Source organism: Pseudophryne corroboree, chromosome 12 (genome assembly GCF_028390025.1).
Source record: "Pseudophryne corroboree isolate aPseCor3 chromosome 12, aPseCor3.hap2, whole genome shotgun sequence".
Lineage (NCBI taxonomy): Eukaryota > Metazoa > Chordata > Amphibia > Anura > Myobatrachidae > Pseudophryne > Pseudophryne corroboree.
Genome location: NC_086455.1, coordinates 50,162,616 through 50,182,991, shown reverse-complemented (window position 1 = coordinate 50,182,991; position 20,376 = coordinate 50,162,616). Strand labels below are relative to the sequence as shown.

At 46.7% G+C, this 20,376-nt stretch overlaps 1 protein-coding gene across 4 annotated transcripts in view; it reads left to right on the top strand.

Annotated features, from left to right (window-relative positions):
• The window catches only part of GANC (glucosidase alpha, neutral C), a 194,657-nt gene extending 186,608 nt beyond the window's left edge, over window positions 1-8,049 (top strand). For all 4 annotated transcript variants that reach the window (XM_063947487.1, XM_063947485.1, XM_063947488.1 and 1 more), the window contains exons 24-25: window positions 299-402; window positions 7,288-8,049. In XM_063947487.1, coding sequence (XP_063803557.1) covers window positions 299-402; window positions 7,288-7,397 — 214 coding nt within the window. In that variant the 3' untranslated portion in view covers window positions 7,398-8,049. The remainder of the gene's footprint in view (window positions 1-298; window positions 403-7,287) is intronic.
• The last annotated feature ends 12,327 nt before the right edge of the window (window positions 8,050-20,376 follow it).

Genomic DNA, 20,376 nt, shown 5'->3' with positions numbered 1-20,376 from the left:
CAAATGTCATACCGAAAGGTGTGCGCACAAAAATAGGGTGTGGCTTTGTGACAAGTAGGCGCGCATAACAGTGTCTCTTACCCTTGCCTACGAATCTTTTTTGGCTCTTTGCCTCTGACTGGTTGGCCACCCCTGCTCTAGAAGCATTGGGATATTTGCCCCTTCAAAATGTTGCTGTGGTGCCCACAAAGTTCTGGCTACACCCTGGCAACACTGTGCTGATGACTGAAAGCTTGTATTGTATCTGGCAGGTGTTGTGCCATAGAGATTTCACCTCATTCCATGTTTGTCACATTAGATCTGCAGACAAAGTAGGACGTTACCCCGTGGATTCCATCCTGGAAAAAGTTCATGTAATTGGTGTAAAGAGATCACCTACTGAAGTCACCGTACATAACACTGGTAAGAACTGGGGTTCCCTGTTACATGTTAAACAGATTTTCATTGGATCTTCCTGCTGGCCACAGGACTGAGGGCTCTGCTGTATAGCTCCTTAACCCCTACATTGTGTGTATTGTATTTCTTGAAACAATCCTATGTCAGTGCAAATGATTGAGGTGTCTGTTCTTTCTGTGAGCAGACACTTCAGTCATCTGACTATGCTGTTAGATTCATTTTCCCTGCCATGTACAGTATATACTGAGACCCTGATGGGTTTATCTCTATGAGTAGTGTTTTTGTTAGGTAACTAATTTTATTTCTCTTGGATATGTGTTGTGTATTGTGCTTACTTACAGTAGGTATTTTGCTTACTTACATTAGTTGGTTTTACAGTCCCCTTCTCTGCTCTGGAACTGGCAGGTTTTCAGCATTCACTTGGAGTAAAGCGTAGGCATCACAAAGGGGGTGTGGGCCACCCCTCTGTGTCACACTCACAGGGCCTGACACCAAAATGCTGTCTCTTCTACAGTGACAGGAGCCGGGTGCTGCAGCATGATATTATCCTGCAGTGCCCGGCTCCTGTCACTGAGAAGGAGCCAGAATTGCCGGCACAAGTCTCTAGGGGCAGCCCAAACTCTCCGGGGATGCTTGGCACTCTGCCGGCGTGATGTAACCGGGAGGAGGGGGGGCTTCCTGCTGGCCATGCCCCCTCCCTGACAACACACACTCACGCGATGCCGCACCACTTTGTTTGAGGCCACACCCCTTTTTGATGGGTAATGTTGGCCGCACCGGGTGTCACCAACCCTGTTGCCGCCACTGCTAAAGGGACTGCTTGTATGGCTTCCTGCTGCACATCTGTACTATGTACTGGAGGCACTGGAAAGTATGGTTCTAAAGATGAGAGCTGTCAGTGTATCAGCGCTGGTACACTTCCCACGCCACTTCTAGTTGGGAAATGCCAAAGGAGGGACGTAGGATCCTTGGTGTACAGAAGAAACAAATCTGGAACCTATCCATTATTGATAATGTAGAACAGGAAGGAAAATAACCTTACCTGCGCATCTTGTTAGGGAAGAACATGTATTGCAAGTATTAAACATGTCACTATGTGCAGAAAATCAATGCAATCTGGTCAGTGTATATCTTATTAGAATTTATTTGTAAGGTGCCAGAAATGTCCACAGCATCGTACAGAGCAAAGTTACAAGACAGGGTACATGCAGTAACAAAGTAACATAATCATAATGGCATAAGTGTGCAGGCATTGTTACAGCGGGATCGGTATGTGTTCCCGGCGGACGGAACACCGGCATTCGGATGGTCACAATCTCGAACAGGGGAAAGGTAAGAATTATACCTCCCTCCCTACCCCCCTAACCCCCCAGTACCACAGCCTAACCCTAATTCCCCCCCTTAGTGCCTAGACTTAAACCCCCCTCCCCGCAGCCCATCCCTAACCTCTCACCCCCTCCCCCCACAGGTGGCACCTAAACGCTCCACTGCATAGCCAAACCCTAACCCTCACAGCTATACTTACCTTCGGGATCCCAGCTGTCAGTATTCCGTTGTCGGGATGCTGACGCGGTCGGGACTACATCATCTGTGTTCTGGCGGGTGTCGGGATTTTGGCGTCGGTATTTCAACTGCTGGGATCTTGAACGTATACCGTTACAGCATTTACCTACTGGCTGAGTTAGTAAGCCTTGGGTGCATGAGGTCCAACAGAAACAGGCTTCCTTTCCCCGTACGCACCACTCCGAATCTCACAGAGCCTTAGATACTGTACATGCCTACAACATTCACATGTCACTCCCACCAGACAGGATGGCTTGCGTTGTTGCCGCCCAGTTCCCGCACAGACACGCCCTATTACACACATGGGTTTTCACTGACAAGGCTGCGTCTCCTGTGACCGTGCCCCTCTGCTTCATCCACATTTAAAATAAAAAAAATCAGCTTTGCACATGTGCAGAATTGACTTCCTCCTGTGCTCCCTGCTGCACCCACCCAGCTCTGACCACTGGCATCACACGCTGATTTTACTCCCCAGAATTAGCATTCTGGGGCACATGTGCCAAAAGCAAAAGTGACCTGTAGGGCAGAGGGGAGTTCTGACAGGCGCAGTTTGCTAAGAATGGTAAGAGCCATTTTCATAAGAACTAGCATGCAAGTCAGGATCAGGTGCCGGCTCTCTGGCTACTTGTGCTTTTCAGTGATAAGATCGGCATTTTCTGATTTTACCTACAGTACTTGCTTTTGCTGTTACCTTCCTCCCGTGTAGCTGTCCGTGCTTGCTGGGTCAGGCTTTCTTAGCAGGAGCCTGATTATAGTGGCCCAGGATATATACAAACTCCCTTTTGAATTAAGTTGCAGATACTGTATTTTTTAATTATTCATCTGTATCCTAAAATATTGATTTGGTGGGGTATGGGTCATTAGGTCGACCACACTTAGGTCGACAGTAATTAGGTCGACCACTACTGGTCCACATGGTCATTAGGTCGACATAAACAAGGTCGACATGGAAAAAGGTCGACATTAGTTTTTTTTAACTTTTTGCGGTGTTGTTTTCTTCGTAAAGTAACGGGGAACCACAATTAGTGCACCGTGTCGCCTCGAATGGCTTGCTTCGCTCGCTGTGCTTCAGGCAAGGTGCCGCGCTGTGCTCGGCACAGGTTACCGTTCCCAATCGTAGTTCACGTGGATCGTAAAGTATGAAAAAGGTAACAAAAATGGAGAAAAAAAATGTGGAAAACGCTTGTTGACCTTTTTCCATGTTAACCTTGTCCAATCCAAACTAATGACCATGTCAACCTAATGCATGTCGACCAATAGTGGTCGACCTAATGACTGCCGATCTAAGTGTGGTCGGACTAATGACCGTATCCTGATTTGGTGCTTGTCTGCTACATTACTATGTAAGTGCTTATGATAACAGACAGTGACCTTACATTATGGGTCCTGAGGCCTGCCACGGGAAATTTGTGAAAAACTGTTGTCAGGTAACTGCAACAATGATTCCGTAGCACACAGAAAGCAATCAGGCATGTACTGTCATCTTATAAAATGGTACTGGAAAATATAACTAGATTGGTTGCTAAGGGCTATAGCACACTCTCTGCAGGTACCTTTTGGAGTATAACAGGTACTGCTACTTTTTGAGGCCCTAGAGTTTAGAACTTAGAACTTTATCTTTGTATCCATTTTCATAAATGATCCCTATTGTACTGCAAGTGGCTGCTCTGAATTTCACATGTAAAGCTCTACCAGTTCTCAGTGGTTACTGTACTGACAGGCGCTGTACCAAGGTCATACAGTCATCAGAGTTTTAGAAGATGCACTACAACTATATTATGACTTTAGTCTGTTTAGCGTAGGGGGTTGTAACCAGATGGTCCTGTACGTGAGCCCTCACCGCTTCGCGTCCCGTCCCCAGACGCAGAATGGAGTTTTAGGTCACACGGGACCTGGCCACATAGGGGATTCCCGCTTACCGGCAGTAACCGCCTGTTACTGACTCCACCCACTGCGCAGTGGGCGGGTACTATGCTGCCACCACCAGACTCCTCGTAGCCGTCATGTCTGCAACCACAGTTCTGCTCTGTATGCGTCGACACGCTGTCTTACCACCCCTGCTCGCTTGCCTAAGCACAGTACGGTAGCAGGCAGAAGGCGGAGCTTGGAGACGCTGGGTGTACCCTGGACAGCCGGAAAACTGAGCTAGGTTTCGCCTAGCCCTGCAGGTCACAAGATGAAGCGGCCGTCTTGAGGCAGATGTTTTATTTGCCCAATATAGTCTTCAAAAACACTCAGCAATACAGTAGATGTTTACAGCAGAGTGGAAATGGTATAATATACCCCTGAAGCTCACAGGCCTCCTCTTGTTATACAGTAAAACCACAATGCATCTCACGGGGTAGTTCCCCCCTGAATCCTTTCCATCCAATCAGGATATCTTACAAAATATAAATAAATTACATTTTAAAAGGATATAAGTGCATGAAGCAATTTCCTCCTTCCTGTCACACACAGTTTAGTGTTATTTAAACTCCATTCCTTACCACCTGGAAGTTTACAATTCCACATTTAAAACATAGCTTCAAAATACAAATGTTCCTCATCCTTCCTGAATATACCTCAGGATTTGTATATCAATCAAACCAGCTACATAAATAAATACAGGTTCCAAACCCATACCAATCCATACCACTTTACATATTTACACTCCCAGCAGTTACCTGCCGGGTACTGTCCAACATCAAAAAGGTTTTGTCATTCACCCGATCTGCTAGGCGAGGGCAATTAGCATCCCATTTCCTAGTCACAGAAGATAGGGGACCCTTAATTCAGTCATATATAGTAAGTGTATTTTTCCCTTTAAAATACATGTGACCACATCTTAAATATAAATACGGTACATTTAAACGTGCAGTCCTACGTGTCTACCTATTCTATGTCAACAACTGTGCACAGAGCACTACAGGACATGTTAAAACACATCATTAAACATTTTTAAACAGTCCGCGCCTGACGCCGTAAGCACATTTAACAGTGGCGCCAAGCACCTATTGTCCTTAAAATGGCGCCGAGCACTTAAGGGTTAACCCCTTACGTGCCGTGGCCGCCATTAACCATGTGGCCGCCAGGGTCTCCGGCCACAGGGCTGATAATAAGTTCTAAAAAGAAGCAAAGGCAGCAACATACTACCACGAAGGCAGTGGTACAATAACACCCTTACCAGGGATCCATATGTCGTGGGAAGATATTGTGCCTTGCTATACTGCAATCTGAGACAAGATACCATTCAGTATTATTCTGTAAGTCTTTGTAATACCATACGATGCCCTGTGAGGTTTTTTGTGTTAATCCATGTAAAATGACATGCGTTCTCAGTAACTCAGAGCCGGTATCCGGACTATAGATCTACACTAAAAAGGTCTACGGTCAATATAGAAACATAGAAACATAGAATTTGTCGGCAGATAAGAACCACTTGGCCCATCTAGTCTGCCCCTTTTTTTTTTTTATATTATTTTTATCTCTAACCTTATTTGATCCTTATTTCTTTGTAAGGATATCCTTATGTCTATCCCATGCATGTTTAAATTGCTCTACTGTCTTAGCCTCTACCACCTCTGATGGGAGGCTATTCCACTTGTCCACTACCCTTTCTGTGAAATAATTTTTCCGCAAATTTCCCCTGAACCTCCCCCCCTCCAGTCTCAGTGCATGTCCTCGTGTCCTATTGCTTCTCTTCATTTGGAGAATGTTTTCCTCCTGGACTTTGTTAAACCCTTGATATATTTGAAAGTTTCTATCATGTCCCCCCTTTCCCTTCTCTGCTCCAAACTATACATATTGAGATTTCTTAGTCTTTCTGGGTATGTTTTGTGATGTAGGCCATGCACCATTTTAGTTGCCCTCCTTTGTACAGTTTCTAATGTATTAATATCCTTTTGAAGATATGGCCTCCAGAACTGAATACAGTATTCTAGATGAGGCCGTACCAATGACCTATACAGTGGCATTATTACTTCTTTCTTTCTGCTGCTGATTCCTCTCCCAATGCAGCCAAGCATCTGACTAGCCTTCCTCATTGCCTTGTTACATTGCTTACCTGCCTTTAAGTCATCTGAAATAGTGACTCCTAGATCCCTTTCCTCCTCAGTAGTTTCCAGTATAGTGCCATTAATACTGTATTTAGCTTTAGGATTTTTCAGACCCAAGTGCATGATTTTGCATTTTTAGGCATTAAACTGTAATTGCCAGATTCTTGACCATTCCTCTAGTCTACCTAGATCCTCAATCATTTGTTTTACCCCACCTGGTGTGTCTACCCTGTTGCATACCTTTGTGTCATCTGCAAAAAGGCATACTTTCCCTTTAATGCCATTTGCAATGTCACCAATAAAGATATTAAAAAGCACTGGTCCAAGTACAGATCCCTGGGGTACTCCACTGGTAACATTTCCCTCCTGTGAATGCACTCCATTTACCACAACTCTCTGTTTTCTATCCTTCAACCAAGATCTTATCCATTCAATAATCCTAATATCCAATCCCAAACTTTCAAGTTTATTTAGCAGTCTGCGATGTGGAACTGTGTCAAAAGCCTTACTAAAGTCTAGATAAGCTATATCCATGGCTCCACCTTTATCCATCACTTTAGTCACACAGTCAAAAAAGTCAATAAGATTTGTTTGACATGATCTCCCCCCAGTGAATCCATGCTGTTTGGGATCCAGTAAATTGCCGGATTTGAGATAATCTACAACTCTTTCTTTTAAGAGTGTTTCCATCGATTTCCCTACTACTGATGTAAGACTCACTAATGGTATACATGCATTATGTCGACAGGGTCAAAAGGTCGACATGTAAAAGGTAGCCAGTTCAAAAGGTCAATATGGTCTAAAGGTCAACACACATATGGAAAACAAGGTTTTTTTGTTTTGTTTTTGTTTTTCTTTCATTTTTTTACAACTTTTTCATACTTTATCATCCACGTGAACTATGATTGGGAATAGTAACCTGCAAAGCGAGCCATGCGAGGGGACGTGGTACACTAATGGGACTTGTTTGTGACAAAACACCCCCCAAAAAAGAAAAAAAATTGTTTACCTTTTTTTGTGTCGACCATTTACATGTCAACCTTTTGACCCTGTCGACAATTCCTACCATCTAACTATTCTATGTCAACCTTTTGATCCTGTCAACCTAATGCATGTCTACCATTAGTGGTAGACCTATTGACTGTAGACCTTTTTAGTGTAGATCTAATAATCCACACCCCTCATAGCCATAGGTATTTGTCTTACTTACTTAGTAAATAATTAAATCAACTTGAATTGTGTGTGAGATGAGAATGATCCTATAAATGTCATTGTACTGTATATTCCAATGTAGGAGGAGAGAGGAAGAAGGTGAACTATGTCTACAGGAAAGAGGTCTCTGTCCTGAGCCTGGAGAACTTGTCCCTGGGGGTCTGCGCAGACTGGGAGATCCACATCACCTGATGTGACACTCTGAGTTGCCCGGGATGCTGCTGCCTCGGTGTAGCCGGGATCCCCTGTAACAGTTAGATTATATATGTGTATTTTAATGCAGATCATTTTTTTCAATTATACGCATTAACAGGTAACCCTGATATCACCTGTTTTTGTTTTTATTTTGCACTATTGTGGGCTTTTATTTTCTTAAAATGTATAAAATTTGCCAGTACAGTGGTTCCCAAACTGTTTTGAATCACGGCGCTTTAGAGTAGCAGAATGTTTCTCACAGCACCCCTAGGCCAAAAGTTTCTTAGTGAGAAATTTTAGTTAAAAATATGACATTTAGTAAATTGTGTTTGTGTGTCATCCTTAGGGTCAGTTGTGTGGTGAGGGACAGGATTTGCTTCTGTCTGTCCACATATGTTATGAGTGGCAGCCACCAGCACCGGTTTTACCTATTACATTGACCTTAACTAATTTGAATTGGTCCTGGACCACCAATCCAAGGCACCCCAGCAAGTGCCCTTAAGCACCCCAGGGTGCAATGGCACACAGTTTGAGAACCACTGTGCTAGTGTATTGAATCAATGATAAATGTGCAGTTCATTTTTAGAGCTCAAAATGGCCAAGATAATGGAAAAACCAATACAAGAATAAAATGTTTTACTGAAATAGAGTTTATATACTTCCTCTTCTTCCTTCATAACATTTGTCTTAATGGAATACATACGATTCCCCGGTGAACGGGATGCCAGCTGTCAGTATACAGACAGTGGGATTGGTGGACACCCACAGAGGGAGAATAGCCTGTGTCGCCAGTAATCCGGCTGCAGCATTTCACCACCTGTCAGGATTCCAACGTCGGTATTGTGACCGGTTGGTTCCCGACCAGTGGTATTTTAACCGCTTCCCGTCTTAATAATATAGGTTAGTCTCCAACTAACAGCAGGTATAGCAATATGGGAAAAACACAAAGTATAAGAAACATAAAGGAACAGGTAGGAAAAGAGGGATGGGTCAGAACGCTCTAAGTAGTGGATACAATAATATTACATTTGGGGGAATCCTTGTACTCTAGCCATTTGAACGAGATTGAGGTGAATATTTGGAAGTTATTTGTCGCCGTCAGTAGGACTTCTTCCATACCCATAAAGATTTCAGAGTTCAGTGCACCTGTACCAGTCTTTAATGGTAACTTCATGTCACGGAAACAGTTTTGGGTGAATGACATCTGTGGTGGACATGCTCGGCCGGCCGGATCGCTGCCCATTCTGAATGTGTGTCATGATGTTATCAAAGGCAGTGCACCAAACCCAAACCTGTTTCCTTAACATTATCACCGTACACCTCAACAAGTTGGCAAAGAATTTCAGCTGCTGATGTAATGCAGAAATCTGATCACACTACGCACCTCAATGTGTGACCATGTATCCGCCAGCCCCGCCATCTTACAGCTGATGTTAGGACAGTATGACCGATATGAGCCACGGCCTAATAGCTGTGAGGGGAAGCAGTGGTCTACCGGCTCTGGCCTGGCGGGAAATTAGGATGAAACAGAGAACATTACACATGAGAGGTTTTGTTACTTTACTTATTGAACCATCCAAGTAAAATGATAGCTTGACTCATATTGGTCGCAATGGGCAATACCTCCACTTCAGTCCTCTTCAGAAGGTTTAGTGAATCTCCCCCTAATTGTTCATATCATTGACTGCACAGACTTACTCAGAGAGCATAAATATGAATGATCTTTCATTTCTCTGACGTCCTAGTGGATGCTGGGAACTCCGTAAGGACCATGGGGAATAGACGGCTCCGCACGAGACGGCACATCTAAAGAAAGATTTAGGACTATCTGGTGTGCACTGGCTCCTCCCCCTATGACCCTCCTCCAAGCCTCAGTTAGATTTCTGTGCCCGGCTGAGCTGGATGCACACTAGGGGCTCTCCTGAGCTCCTAGAAAGAAAGTATAATTTAGGTTTTTTATTTTACAGTGAGACCTGCTGGCAACAGGCTCACTGCACCGAGGGACTAAGGGGAGAAGAAGCGAACCTACCTAAGTGGTGGTAGCTTGGGCTTCTTAGGCTACTGGACACCATTAGCTCCAGAGGGATCGCACACAGGACCCGACCTCGTCGTCCGTTCCCGGAGCCGCGCCGCCGTCCCCCTTACAGAGCCAGAAGCAAGAAGGTCCGGAAAATCGGCGGCTGAAGACTTCTGTCTTCTCCAAGGTTGCGCACAGCACTGCAGCTGTGCGCCATTGCTCCTCATGCACACCACACACTTCGGTCACTGATGGGTGCAGGGCGCTGGGGGGGGGGGGGCGCCCTGAGCAGCAATAAATAACACCTTGGCTGGCAAACTGACACCATATATAGCCCCAGAGGCTATATAGGTGTATATTAACCCCTGCCAGAAATATTAAAATAGCGGGAGAAAGCCCGCCGGAAAAGGGGCGGAGCCATCTCCCTCAGCACACTGGCGCCACTTTCCCTCACAGCTTCGTTGGAAGGATCGCTCCCTGGCTCTCCCCTGCAGTCCTGCACTACAGAAAGGGTAAAAAAGAGAGGGGGGGCACAAATTTAGGCGCAGTATAATATATATATGCAGCTATATGGGGAAAACACTCTTTATAGGTGATATCCCTGTGGTATATAGCGCTCTGGTGTGTGCTGGCATACTCTCCCTCTGTCTCCCCAAAGGGCTTTGTGGGGTCCTGTCCTCTGTCAGAGCATTCCCTGTGTGTGTGCTGTGTGTTGGTACCGCTGTGTCGACATGTATGATGAGGAAAATGATGTGGAGGCAGAGCAAATGCCTGTAAATGTGTTGTCACCCCCTGAGGGGTCGACACCTGTGTGGATGGACTTATGGAAGGAATTACGTGGCAGTGTCAGCTCCTTACATAAAAGGTTTGATGACATAGGACAGCCGGCTACTCAGCTTGTGACTGTTCCAGCGTCTCAAATGTCATCAGGGGCTTTAAAACGCCCGCTACCTCAGATGACAGACACAAATGTCGACACTGATACCGACTCCAGTGTCGACGACGATGAGACTAGTGTACCCTCCAATAGGTCCACCCGTTACATGATTGAGGCAATGAAAAATGTATTACACATTTCTGATAGTACCCCAGGTACCACAAAAAAGGGTATTATGTTCGGTGAGAAAAAACTACCAGTAGTTTTTCCTGCATCTGAGGAATTAAATGAGGTGTGTGAGGAAGCCTGGACTTCCCCCGATAAGAAATTGATAATTTCTAAACGGTTATTGGCAGCGTACCCTTTCCCGCCAGAGGATAGGTCACGTTGGGAAACATCCCCTAGGGTAGATAAAGCGCTTACACGTTTACCAAAACAGGTGGCACTACCGTCTCCGGCCGCCCTAAAGGATCCTGCTGATAGAAGGCAGGAAGCTACCCTAAAAGCTATATATATACACACACGGGCATTATATTGCGACCAGCGATTGCATTAGCATGGATGTGCAGTGCTGCTGCTGCGTGGTCAGATTCCCTGTCGGATAATATTGATACCCTGGATAGGGACAATATTTTGCTGAGGGGTGGAACTGTTGGGGATGGTCTTTCAGACCTCGTTTCCACAGCTACGGGCTGGGAAATCGACATTTTGCCACAGGCTACCCCACAGCAAAAGAAAGCACCGTATTATCAAGAACAGTCCTTTCGGCCCCATAAACACAAGAGGGCTCGAGGCGCATCCTTTCTGCCGAGAGGCAAAGGTAGAGGGAAAAAGCTGCAGCATACAGCCAGTTCCCAAGAGCAAAAGTCCTCCCCCGCGTCCGGTAAGTCCACAGCATGACGCTGGGGCTTTACAGGCGGACCCGGGAACGGTGGGGGCCCGTCTCAGAAATTTCAGCACACAGTGGGCTCTCTCACAGGTGGATCCCTGGATCCTTCAAGTAGTATCTCAGGGGTACAGGCTGGAATTCGAGACGTTCCCCCCCCCCCCCCCCCCCCCCCGCCGTTTTCTAAAATCTGCCTTACCAGCAACTCCCTCTGTCAGGGAGGCAGTGTTGGTGGCTATCCAGAAACTGTATTCACAGCAAGTGATTGTCAAGGTACCCCTCCTTCAGCAAGGAAAGGGTTACTATTCCACAATGTTTGTGGTACCGAAACGGACGGTTCGGTGAGGCCCATCTTAAATTTAAAATCCTTGAACACTTATGTCAAAAGGTTCAAGTTCAAGATGGAATCGCTCAGGGTATTGCGAGCCTGGTCGAGGGGGATTACATGGTCGCCCTGGACATCAAGGATGCGTACCTACATGTCCCCATTTACCCCCCTCACCAGGAGTACCTCAGATTTGTGGTACAGGACTGTCACTATCAGTTCCAGACGCTGCCGTTTGGGTTATCCACGGCACCGAAGGTCTTTACCAAGGTAATGACCGAAATGATGATACTCCTTCGCAAGAAGGGAGTTTTAATTATCCCGTACTTGGACGATCTCCTGATAAAGGCGAGGTCCAAGGAACAGTTGGTAGTGGGGGTAGCACTTTCTCGGGAAGTGCTACAACAGCACGGCTGGATTCTCAATATTCCAAAGTCACAGCTGGTCCCGACGACACGTCTTCTGTTCCTGGGAATGATTCTGGACACAGACCAGAAAAAAGTGTTTCTTCCAGTGGAAAAAGCCGAGGAGTTGTCATCTCTAGTCAGAGACCTCCTAAAACCGGGACAGGTGTCGGTACATCAATGCACACGAGTCCTGGGAAAAATGGTAGCTTCGTACGAAGCAATTCCATTCGGAAGGTTCCACGCAAGGACTTTCCAGTGGGACCTGTTGGACAAATGGTCCGGGTCCCGTCTCCAGATGCAACAGCGGATAACCCTGTCGGCAAGGACCAGGGTGTCGCTGCTGTGGTGGCTGCAGAGGGCTCATCTACTAGAGGGCCGCAGATTCGGAATACAGGACTGGGTCCTGGTGACCACGGATGCCAGCCTTCGGGGCTGGGGGGCAGTCACACAGGGAAGAAATTTCCAAGGACTGTGGTCAAATCAGGAGATTTCGCTTCACATAAATATTCTGGAGCTAAGGGCCATTTACAATGCCCTAAGCCAAGCAAGGCCCCTGCTTCAGAACCAGCCGGTACTGATCCAATCAGACAACATCACGGCGGTCGCCCATGTAAACAGACAGGGCGGCACAAGAAGCAGGAGGGCAATGGCAGAAGCCACAAGGATTCTCCGATGGGCGGAAAATCATGTGTTAGCACTGATAGCAATGTTCATTCCGGGAGTGGACAACTGGGAAGCAGACTTCCTCAGCAGGCACGACCTCCACCCGGGAGAATGGGGACTTCATCCAGAAGTCTTCCAAATACTGGTAAACCGGTGGGAAAGACCACAGGTGGAATTGCGCCAGGTCAAGGGACCCTCAGGCGATCGCTGTGGATGCTCTAGTAACACCGTGGGTGTACCAGTCGGTTTATGTGTTTCCTCCTCTGCCTCTCATTCCCAAGGTAATATGAAGGCGAGGAGTGAAAACTATACTCGTGGTTCCGGATTGGCCAAGAAGAGCTTGGTACCCGGAACTTCAAGAGATGCTTTCAGAGGACCATTGGCCTCTGCCGCTCAGACAGGACCTGCTGCAGCAGGGGCCCTGTCTGTTCCAAGACTTACCGCGGCTGCGTTTGACGGCATGGCGGTTGAACACCGGATCCTGAAAAGGGCATTCCGGAGGAAGTCATCCCTACCCTGATCAAAGTCAGGAAGGATGTCACCGCAAAACATTATTACCGCATTGGCGAAAATATGTTGCTTGGTGTGAGGCCAGGAAGGCCCCAACGGAGGAATTTCAACTGGGGCGATTCCTGCGTTTCCTACAAGCAGGGGTGACGTTGGGCCTCAAATTGGGGTCCATTAAGGTCCAGATTTCGGCCCTGTCGATTTTCTTCCAGAAAGAACTGGCTTCCCTGCCTGAAGTTCAGACTTTTGTCAAGGGAGTTCTGCATATTCAGCCTCCTTTTGTGCCCCCAGTGGCACCTTGGGATCTCAATGTGGTTTTGGAGTTCCTGAAATCACATTGGTTTGAACCACTTAAGACTGTGGATGTGAAATATCTCACGTGGAAAGTGGTCATGCTGTTGGCCCTGGCTTCGGCCAGGCGTGTGTCAGAATTGGCGGCTTTGTCTTATAAAAGCCCTTATCTGTTTTCCATATGGATAGGGCAGAATTGAGGACTCGTCCTCAGTTTCTCCCGAAGGTGGTATCAGCGTTTCACTTGAACCAGCCTATTGTGGTGCCTGCGGCTGCTGGGAACTTGGAGGATTCCAAGTTACTGGACGTAGTCAGGGCCCTGAAAATGTATGTTTCCAGGACGGCTGGAGTCAGGAAAACTGACTCGCTGTTTATCCTGTATGCACCCAACAAACTGGGTGCTCCTGCTTCTAAGCAGACTATTGCGCGCTGCATTTGTAGCACTATTCAGCTGGCGCATTCTGCGGTGGGACTACCGCAGCCATAATCTGTAAAAGCCCATTCCACAAGGAAGGTGGGCTCATCTTGGGCGGCTGCCCGAGGGGTCTCGTCTTTACAACTTTGCCGAGCTGCTACTTGGTCAGGGGCAAACACGTTTGCAAAATTCTACAAATTTGATACCCTGGCTGAGGAGGACCTGGAGTTCTCTCATTCGGTGTTGCAGAGTCGTCCGCACTCTCCCGCCCGTTTGGGAGCTTTGGTATAATCCCCATGGTCCTTACGGAGTTCCCAGCATCCACTAGGACGTCAGAGAAAATAAGAATTTACTCACCGGTAATTCTATTTCTCGTAGTCCGTAGTGGATGCTGGGCGCCCATCCCAAGTGCGGATTGTCTGCAATACTTGTAAATAGATATTGTTACACAAATCGGGTTATTATTGCGAGCCATCTGTTCAGAGGCTCCTTTTGTTATCATACTGTTAACCGGGGTTCCTATCACGAGTTATACGTGTGATTGGTGTGGCTGGTATGAGTCTTACCCGGGATTCAAAATCCTTCCTTATTGTGTCAGCTCTTCCGGGCACAGTGTCCTAACTGAGGCTTGGAGGAGGGTCATAGGGGGAGGAGCCAGTGCACACCAGATAGTCCTAAATCTTTCTTTAGATGTGCCCAGTCTCCTGCGGAGCCGTCTATTCCCCATGGTCCTTACGGAGTTCCCAGCATCCACTACGGACTACGAGAAATAGAATTACCGGTGAGTAAATTCTTATTATTTGTGTACCTTTATATTCCTACATTTTTTAAATAAAACATTTGTACAGATACTGTGAAAATATATCATTAGAGTGTAGGATCTATAACCACAGTCTTCAGTCCTGGACTTATGAAACATTTCTTTGCTGCTATTTCAATTGATATTTGTTAATTCATTCATTCATTCATGATTTAATATGTTTCTTTATTAGATCCTGAGAGTCTGTGTTGTTTAGTTAATTGTTTAATTGAGCAGTAAAAAAGTTTTTATGATCTATACTGTTGTGGTATTATTTATTATATAGCACCTTGGTAACAGTCAAACACTCCTCACCGTTTTCCATGGTTTTATAGCAATCACCAAAATGGCCAGTTTAAAGAGAAACCAAGTAATTATGTAAAAAGTTACTTGCTGGTAACATGTACTTAAAGTGTATTATATAATGTTGTGTTTTTTTAGGCTAAAGAAGTATGAGTTAAAAAAGAAATAGTATTAAGAAGAAGCCTACAAAAATATATTCCACAAATATTTTAATCACATTGATAAATACATTCAATCCATCTGCTCCTTCATTTATTTGTATTTTCATTTATCCTGTCACATAAGTTATACACCTAAAGCAATACCCTTGTGCAATGTCTATCTATCTATCTATCTATCTATCTATCTATCTATCTATCTATCTATCTATCTATCTATCTATCTATCTATCTATCTATCTATCTATCTATCTATATTTCTGCAGTGGGGTACACTGGGGTTCCACAGGGAATAACATCGGGGGTGTAGAGTTGGATCTTTTTCCGAGGCACCAACAGGCTAAAAGCATTGACTGTTCCCAAGATGCACAGAGCCGCCTCCTCTATAGCCCCGCCTCCGTGCACAGGAGCTCAGTTTGTAAGTTGGTGCCTGCAGTGCAGGCAGCTAACAGGGAGGGCTGCGCTAGGCAGCCCTGAAAAGAGCTTTTTAAGAAGACAGAAGACTTCAAGGGCCGCAGCACAGGCACTTAAAAGTGCTATATGTCATTCTGACATATCGTGCTGCGGCTCCCTCACCTCCCCCAGCGGCGCTGTATACTCGCGCGTCCTGGTTGCCGGGTACTTACAGCGGAGTGGTCTGGTTATACAGTCATCAGAGTTTTAGAAGATGCACTATAACTATATTTTCTCTATCGTCCTAGTGGATGCTGGGGTTCCTGAAAGGACCATGGGGAATAGCGGCTCCGCAGGAGACAGGGCACAAAAAGTAAAGCTTTAGGATCAGGTGGTGTGCACTGGCTCCTCCCCCTATGACCCTCCTCCAAGCCTCAGTTAGATTTTTGTGCCCGGCCGAGAAGGGTGCAATCTAGGTGGCTCTCCTAAAGAGCTGCTTAGAAAAGTTTAGCTTAGGTTTTTTATTTTACAGTGAGTCCTGCTGGCAACAGGATCACTGCAACGAGGGACTTAGGGGAGAAGAAGTGAACTCACCTGCGTGCAGGATGGATTGGCTTCTTTGGCTACTGGACATTAGCTCCAGAGGGACGATCACAGGTACAGCCTGGATGGTCACCGGAGCCTCGCCGCCGGCCCCCTTGCAGATGCTGAAACAAGAAGAAGGTCCAGAATCGGCGGCATGAAGACTCCTCAGTCTTCTTAAGGTAGCGCACAGCACTGCAGCTGTGCGCCATTTCCTCTCAGCACACTTCACACGGCAGTCACTGAGGGTGCAGGGCGCTGGGAGGGGGGCGCCCTGGGAGGCAATGAAAACCTATTTTTGGCTAAAAATACCTCACATATAGCCTCCGGGGGCTATATGGAGATATTTAACCCCTGCCAGAATCCGTTAAGAGCGGGAGACGAGGCCGCCGAAAAAGGGGCGGGGCCTATCTCCTCAGCACACAGCGCCATTTTCCCTCACAGAAAGGCTGGAGGGAAGGCTCCCAGGCTCTCCCCTGCACTGCACTACAGAAACAGGGTTAAAACAGAGAGGGGGGGCACTAATTTGGCGTTAGAAATATATAAAAAAGATGCTATAAGGGAAAACACTTATATAAGGTTGTCCCTATATAATTATAGCGTTTTTGGTGTGTGCTGGCAAACTCTCCCTCTGTCTCTCCAAAGGGCTAGTAGGTCCTGTCCTCTATCAGAGCATTCCCTGTGTGTGTGCTGTGTGTCGGTACGTGTGTGTCGACATGTATGAGGACGATGTTGGTGAGGAGGCGGAGCAATTGCCTGTAATGGTGATGTCACTCTCTAGGGAGTCGACACCGGAATGGATGGCTTATTTAGGGAATTACGTGATAATGTCAACACGCGCCAAGGTCGGTTGACGACATGAGACGGCCGACAAAACCAGACGTCTCAAAAACACCGTCAGGGGTTTTAAAACGCCCGTTTACTTTAGTCGGTCGACACAGACAGGGACACTGAATCCAGTGTCGACGGTGAATAAACAAACGTATTCCTTATTAGGGCCACACGTTAAGGGCAATGAAGGAGGTGTTACATATTTCTGATACTACAAGTACCACAAAAGAGGGTATTATGTGGGATGTGAAAAAACTACCGTAGTTTTTCCTGAATCAGATAAATTAAATGAAGTGTGTGATGATGCGTGGGTTCCCCCCGATAGAAAATATGGGCGGTATACCCTTTCCCGCCAGAAGTTAGGGCGCGTTGGGAAACACCCCTTAGGGTGGATAAGGCGCTCACACGCTTATCAGAACAAGTGGCGGTACCGTCTATAGATAGGGCCGTCCTCAAGGAGCCAGCTGACAGGAGGCTGGAAAATATCATAAAAAGTATATACACACATACTGGTGTTATACTGCGACCAGCGATCGCCTCAGCCTGGATGTGCAGAGCTGGGGTGGCTTGGTCGGATTCCCTGACTAAAAATATTGATACCATTGACAGGGACAGTATTTTATTGACTATAGAGCATTTAAAGGATGCATTTCTATATATGCGAGATGCACAGAGGGATATTTGCACTCTGGCATCAAGAGTAAGTGCGATGTCCATATCTGCCAGAAGATGTTTATGGACACGACAGTGGTCAGGTGATGCAGATTCCAAACGGCACAAAGGTGTATTGCCGTATAAAGGAAGAGGAGTTATTTGGGGTCGGTCCATCGGACCTGGTGGCCACGGCAACTGCTGGAAAATCCACCGTTTTTTACCCTAAGTCACATCTCTGCAGAAAAAGACACCGTCTTTTCAGTTTCAGTCCTTTCGTCCCTATAAGAGTCATATCTGCCCAGGGATAGAGGAAAGGGAAGAAGACTGCAGCAGGCAGCCCATTCCCAGGAACAGAAGCGTTCCACCGCTTCTGACAAGCTCTCAGCATGACGCTGAGACCGTACAGGACCCCTGGATCCTACAAGTAGTATCCCAGGGGTACAGATTGGAATGTCGAGACGTTTCCCCTGCGCAGGCTCCTGAAGTCTGCTTTACCAAGGTCTCCCTCCGACAAGGAGGCAGTATGGGAAACAATTCACGAGCTGTATTCCCAGCAGGTGATAATTAAATTACCCCTCCTACAACAAGAAAAGGGGTATTATTCCACACTATATTGTGGTACTGAAGCCAGAAGGCTAGGTGAGACCTATTCTAAATCTAAAAAAATTTGAACACTTACAAAGGTTCAAATCAAGATGGAGTCACTCAGAGCAGTGATAACGAACCGGGAAGAAGGGGACTATATGGTGTCCCGAGACATCAGGGATGCTTACCTCCATGTCCCAAATTTGCCCTTATCACTAAGGGTACCTCAGGTTCGTGGTACAGAACTGTCACTATCAGTTTCAGACGCTGCCGTTTGGATTGTCCACGGCACCCCGGGTCTTTACCAAGGTAATGGCCGAAATGATGGTTCTTCTTCGAAGAAAAGGCGTCTTAATTATCCCTTACTTGGACGATCTCCTGATAAGGGCAAAGTCCAGGGAACAGTTGGAGGTCGGAGTAGCACTATCTCGGATACTGTTACAACAGCAGGGGTGGATTCTAAATATTCCAAAATCGCAGCTGATCCCGACAACAAGTCTCCTGTGCTTAGGGATGATTCTGGACACAGTCCAGAAAAAGGTGTTTCTCCCGGAAGAGAAAGCCAGGGAGTTATCCGAGCTAGTCAGGAACCTCCTAAAATCAGTGCATCATTGCACAAGGGCCATGGTAAAAAAATGGTGACTTCCTTCGAAGCAATTCCAGTCGGCAGATTTCATGCAAGAACTTTTCAGTGGGATCTGCTGGACAAATGGTCCGGATCGCATCTTCAGATGCATCAGCGGATAACCCTATATCCAAGGACAAGGGTGTCTCTCCTGTGGTGGTTACAGAGTGCTCATCTTCTAGAGGGCCGCAGATTCGGCATTCAGTTTTGGATGTTGGTGACCACGGAGGCCAGCCCGAGAGGCTGGGGAGCAGTCACACAAGGAAAAAATTTCCAGGGAGTGTGATCAAGTCTGGAGACTTTTCTCCACATAAATATAGCTAAGGGTAAATTTATAATGCTCTAAGCTTAGCAAGACCTCTGCTTCAAGGTCAGCCGGTATTGATCCAGTGGGATAAAACATCACGGCAGTCGCCCACGTAAATAGACAGGGCGGCACAAGAAGCAGGAGGGCAGTGGCAAAAACTGCAAGGACTTTTCGCTGGGCGGAAAATCATGTGATAGCACTGTCAGCAGTGTTTCATTCCGGGAATGGAAACTGGGAAGCAGACTTCCTCAGTAGGCACGACCTCCACCCGGCAGAGTGGGAACTTCATGGGGAAGTTTTCCACATGATTATAAACCGTTGGGAATTACCAAAGGTGGACATGATGGCGTCCCGTCTGAACAAAAAACGGGACAGGTATTGCGCCAGGTTAAGAGACCCTCAGGCAATAACTGTGGACGTTCTGGTAACACCGTGGGTGTACCAGTCGGTGTATGTGTTCCATCCTCTGCTTTTCATACCTAAGGTACTGAGAATTATAAGACGTAGAGGAGTAAGAACTATACTCATGGCTCCGGATTGGCCAAGAAGGACTTGGTACCCGGAACTTCAAGAGATGCTCACAGAGGACTTATGGCCTCTGCCGCTAAGAAGGGACTTGTTTCAGCAAGTACCATGTCTGTTCCAAGACTTACCGCAGCTGCGTTTGACCGCATGGCGGTGGAACGCCGGATCCTAAGGGAAAAGGCATTCAGGAAGAGGTCATTCCTACCCTGGTCAAAGCCAGAAAGGAGGTGACCGCATAACATTATCACCACATGTGGCGAAAATATGTTGCGTGGTGTGAGGCCAGGAAGGCCCCACGAAGAAATTTCAACTCGGTCGATTCCTGCATTTCCTGCAAACAGGAGTGTCTATGGGCCTCAAGTTGGGGTCCATTAAGGTTCAAATTTCGGCCCTGTCGATTTTTCTTCCAGAAAGAATTGGCTTCAGTTCCTGAAGTCCAGAAGTTTGTCAAGGGAGTATTGCATATACAGCCCCCTTTTGTGCCTCCAGTGGCACTGTGGGATCTCAACGTAGTTCTGGGATTCCTCAAAACACATTGGTTTAAAACCAGTCAAATCTGTGGATTTGAAGCATCTCACATGAAAAGTGAACATGCTCTTGGACCTGGCCTGGACCAGGCGAGTGTCAAATTGGTGGTTTTTTTCTCAAAAAAGCCCATATCTGTTTGTCCATTCGGACAGGGCAGAGCTGCGGACTCGTCCCCAGTTCTCTCCCTAAGGTGGTGTCAGTGTTGCACCTGAACCAGCTTATTGTGGTGTCTTGCGCCTACTAGGGACTTGGAGGACTCCAAGTTGCTAGATGTGGTCAGGGCCCTGAAAATATAAGT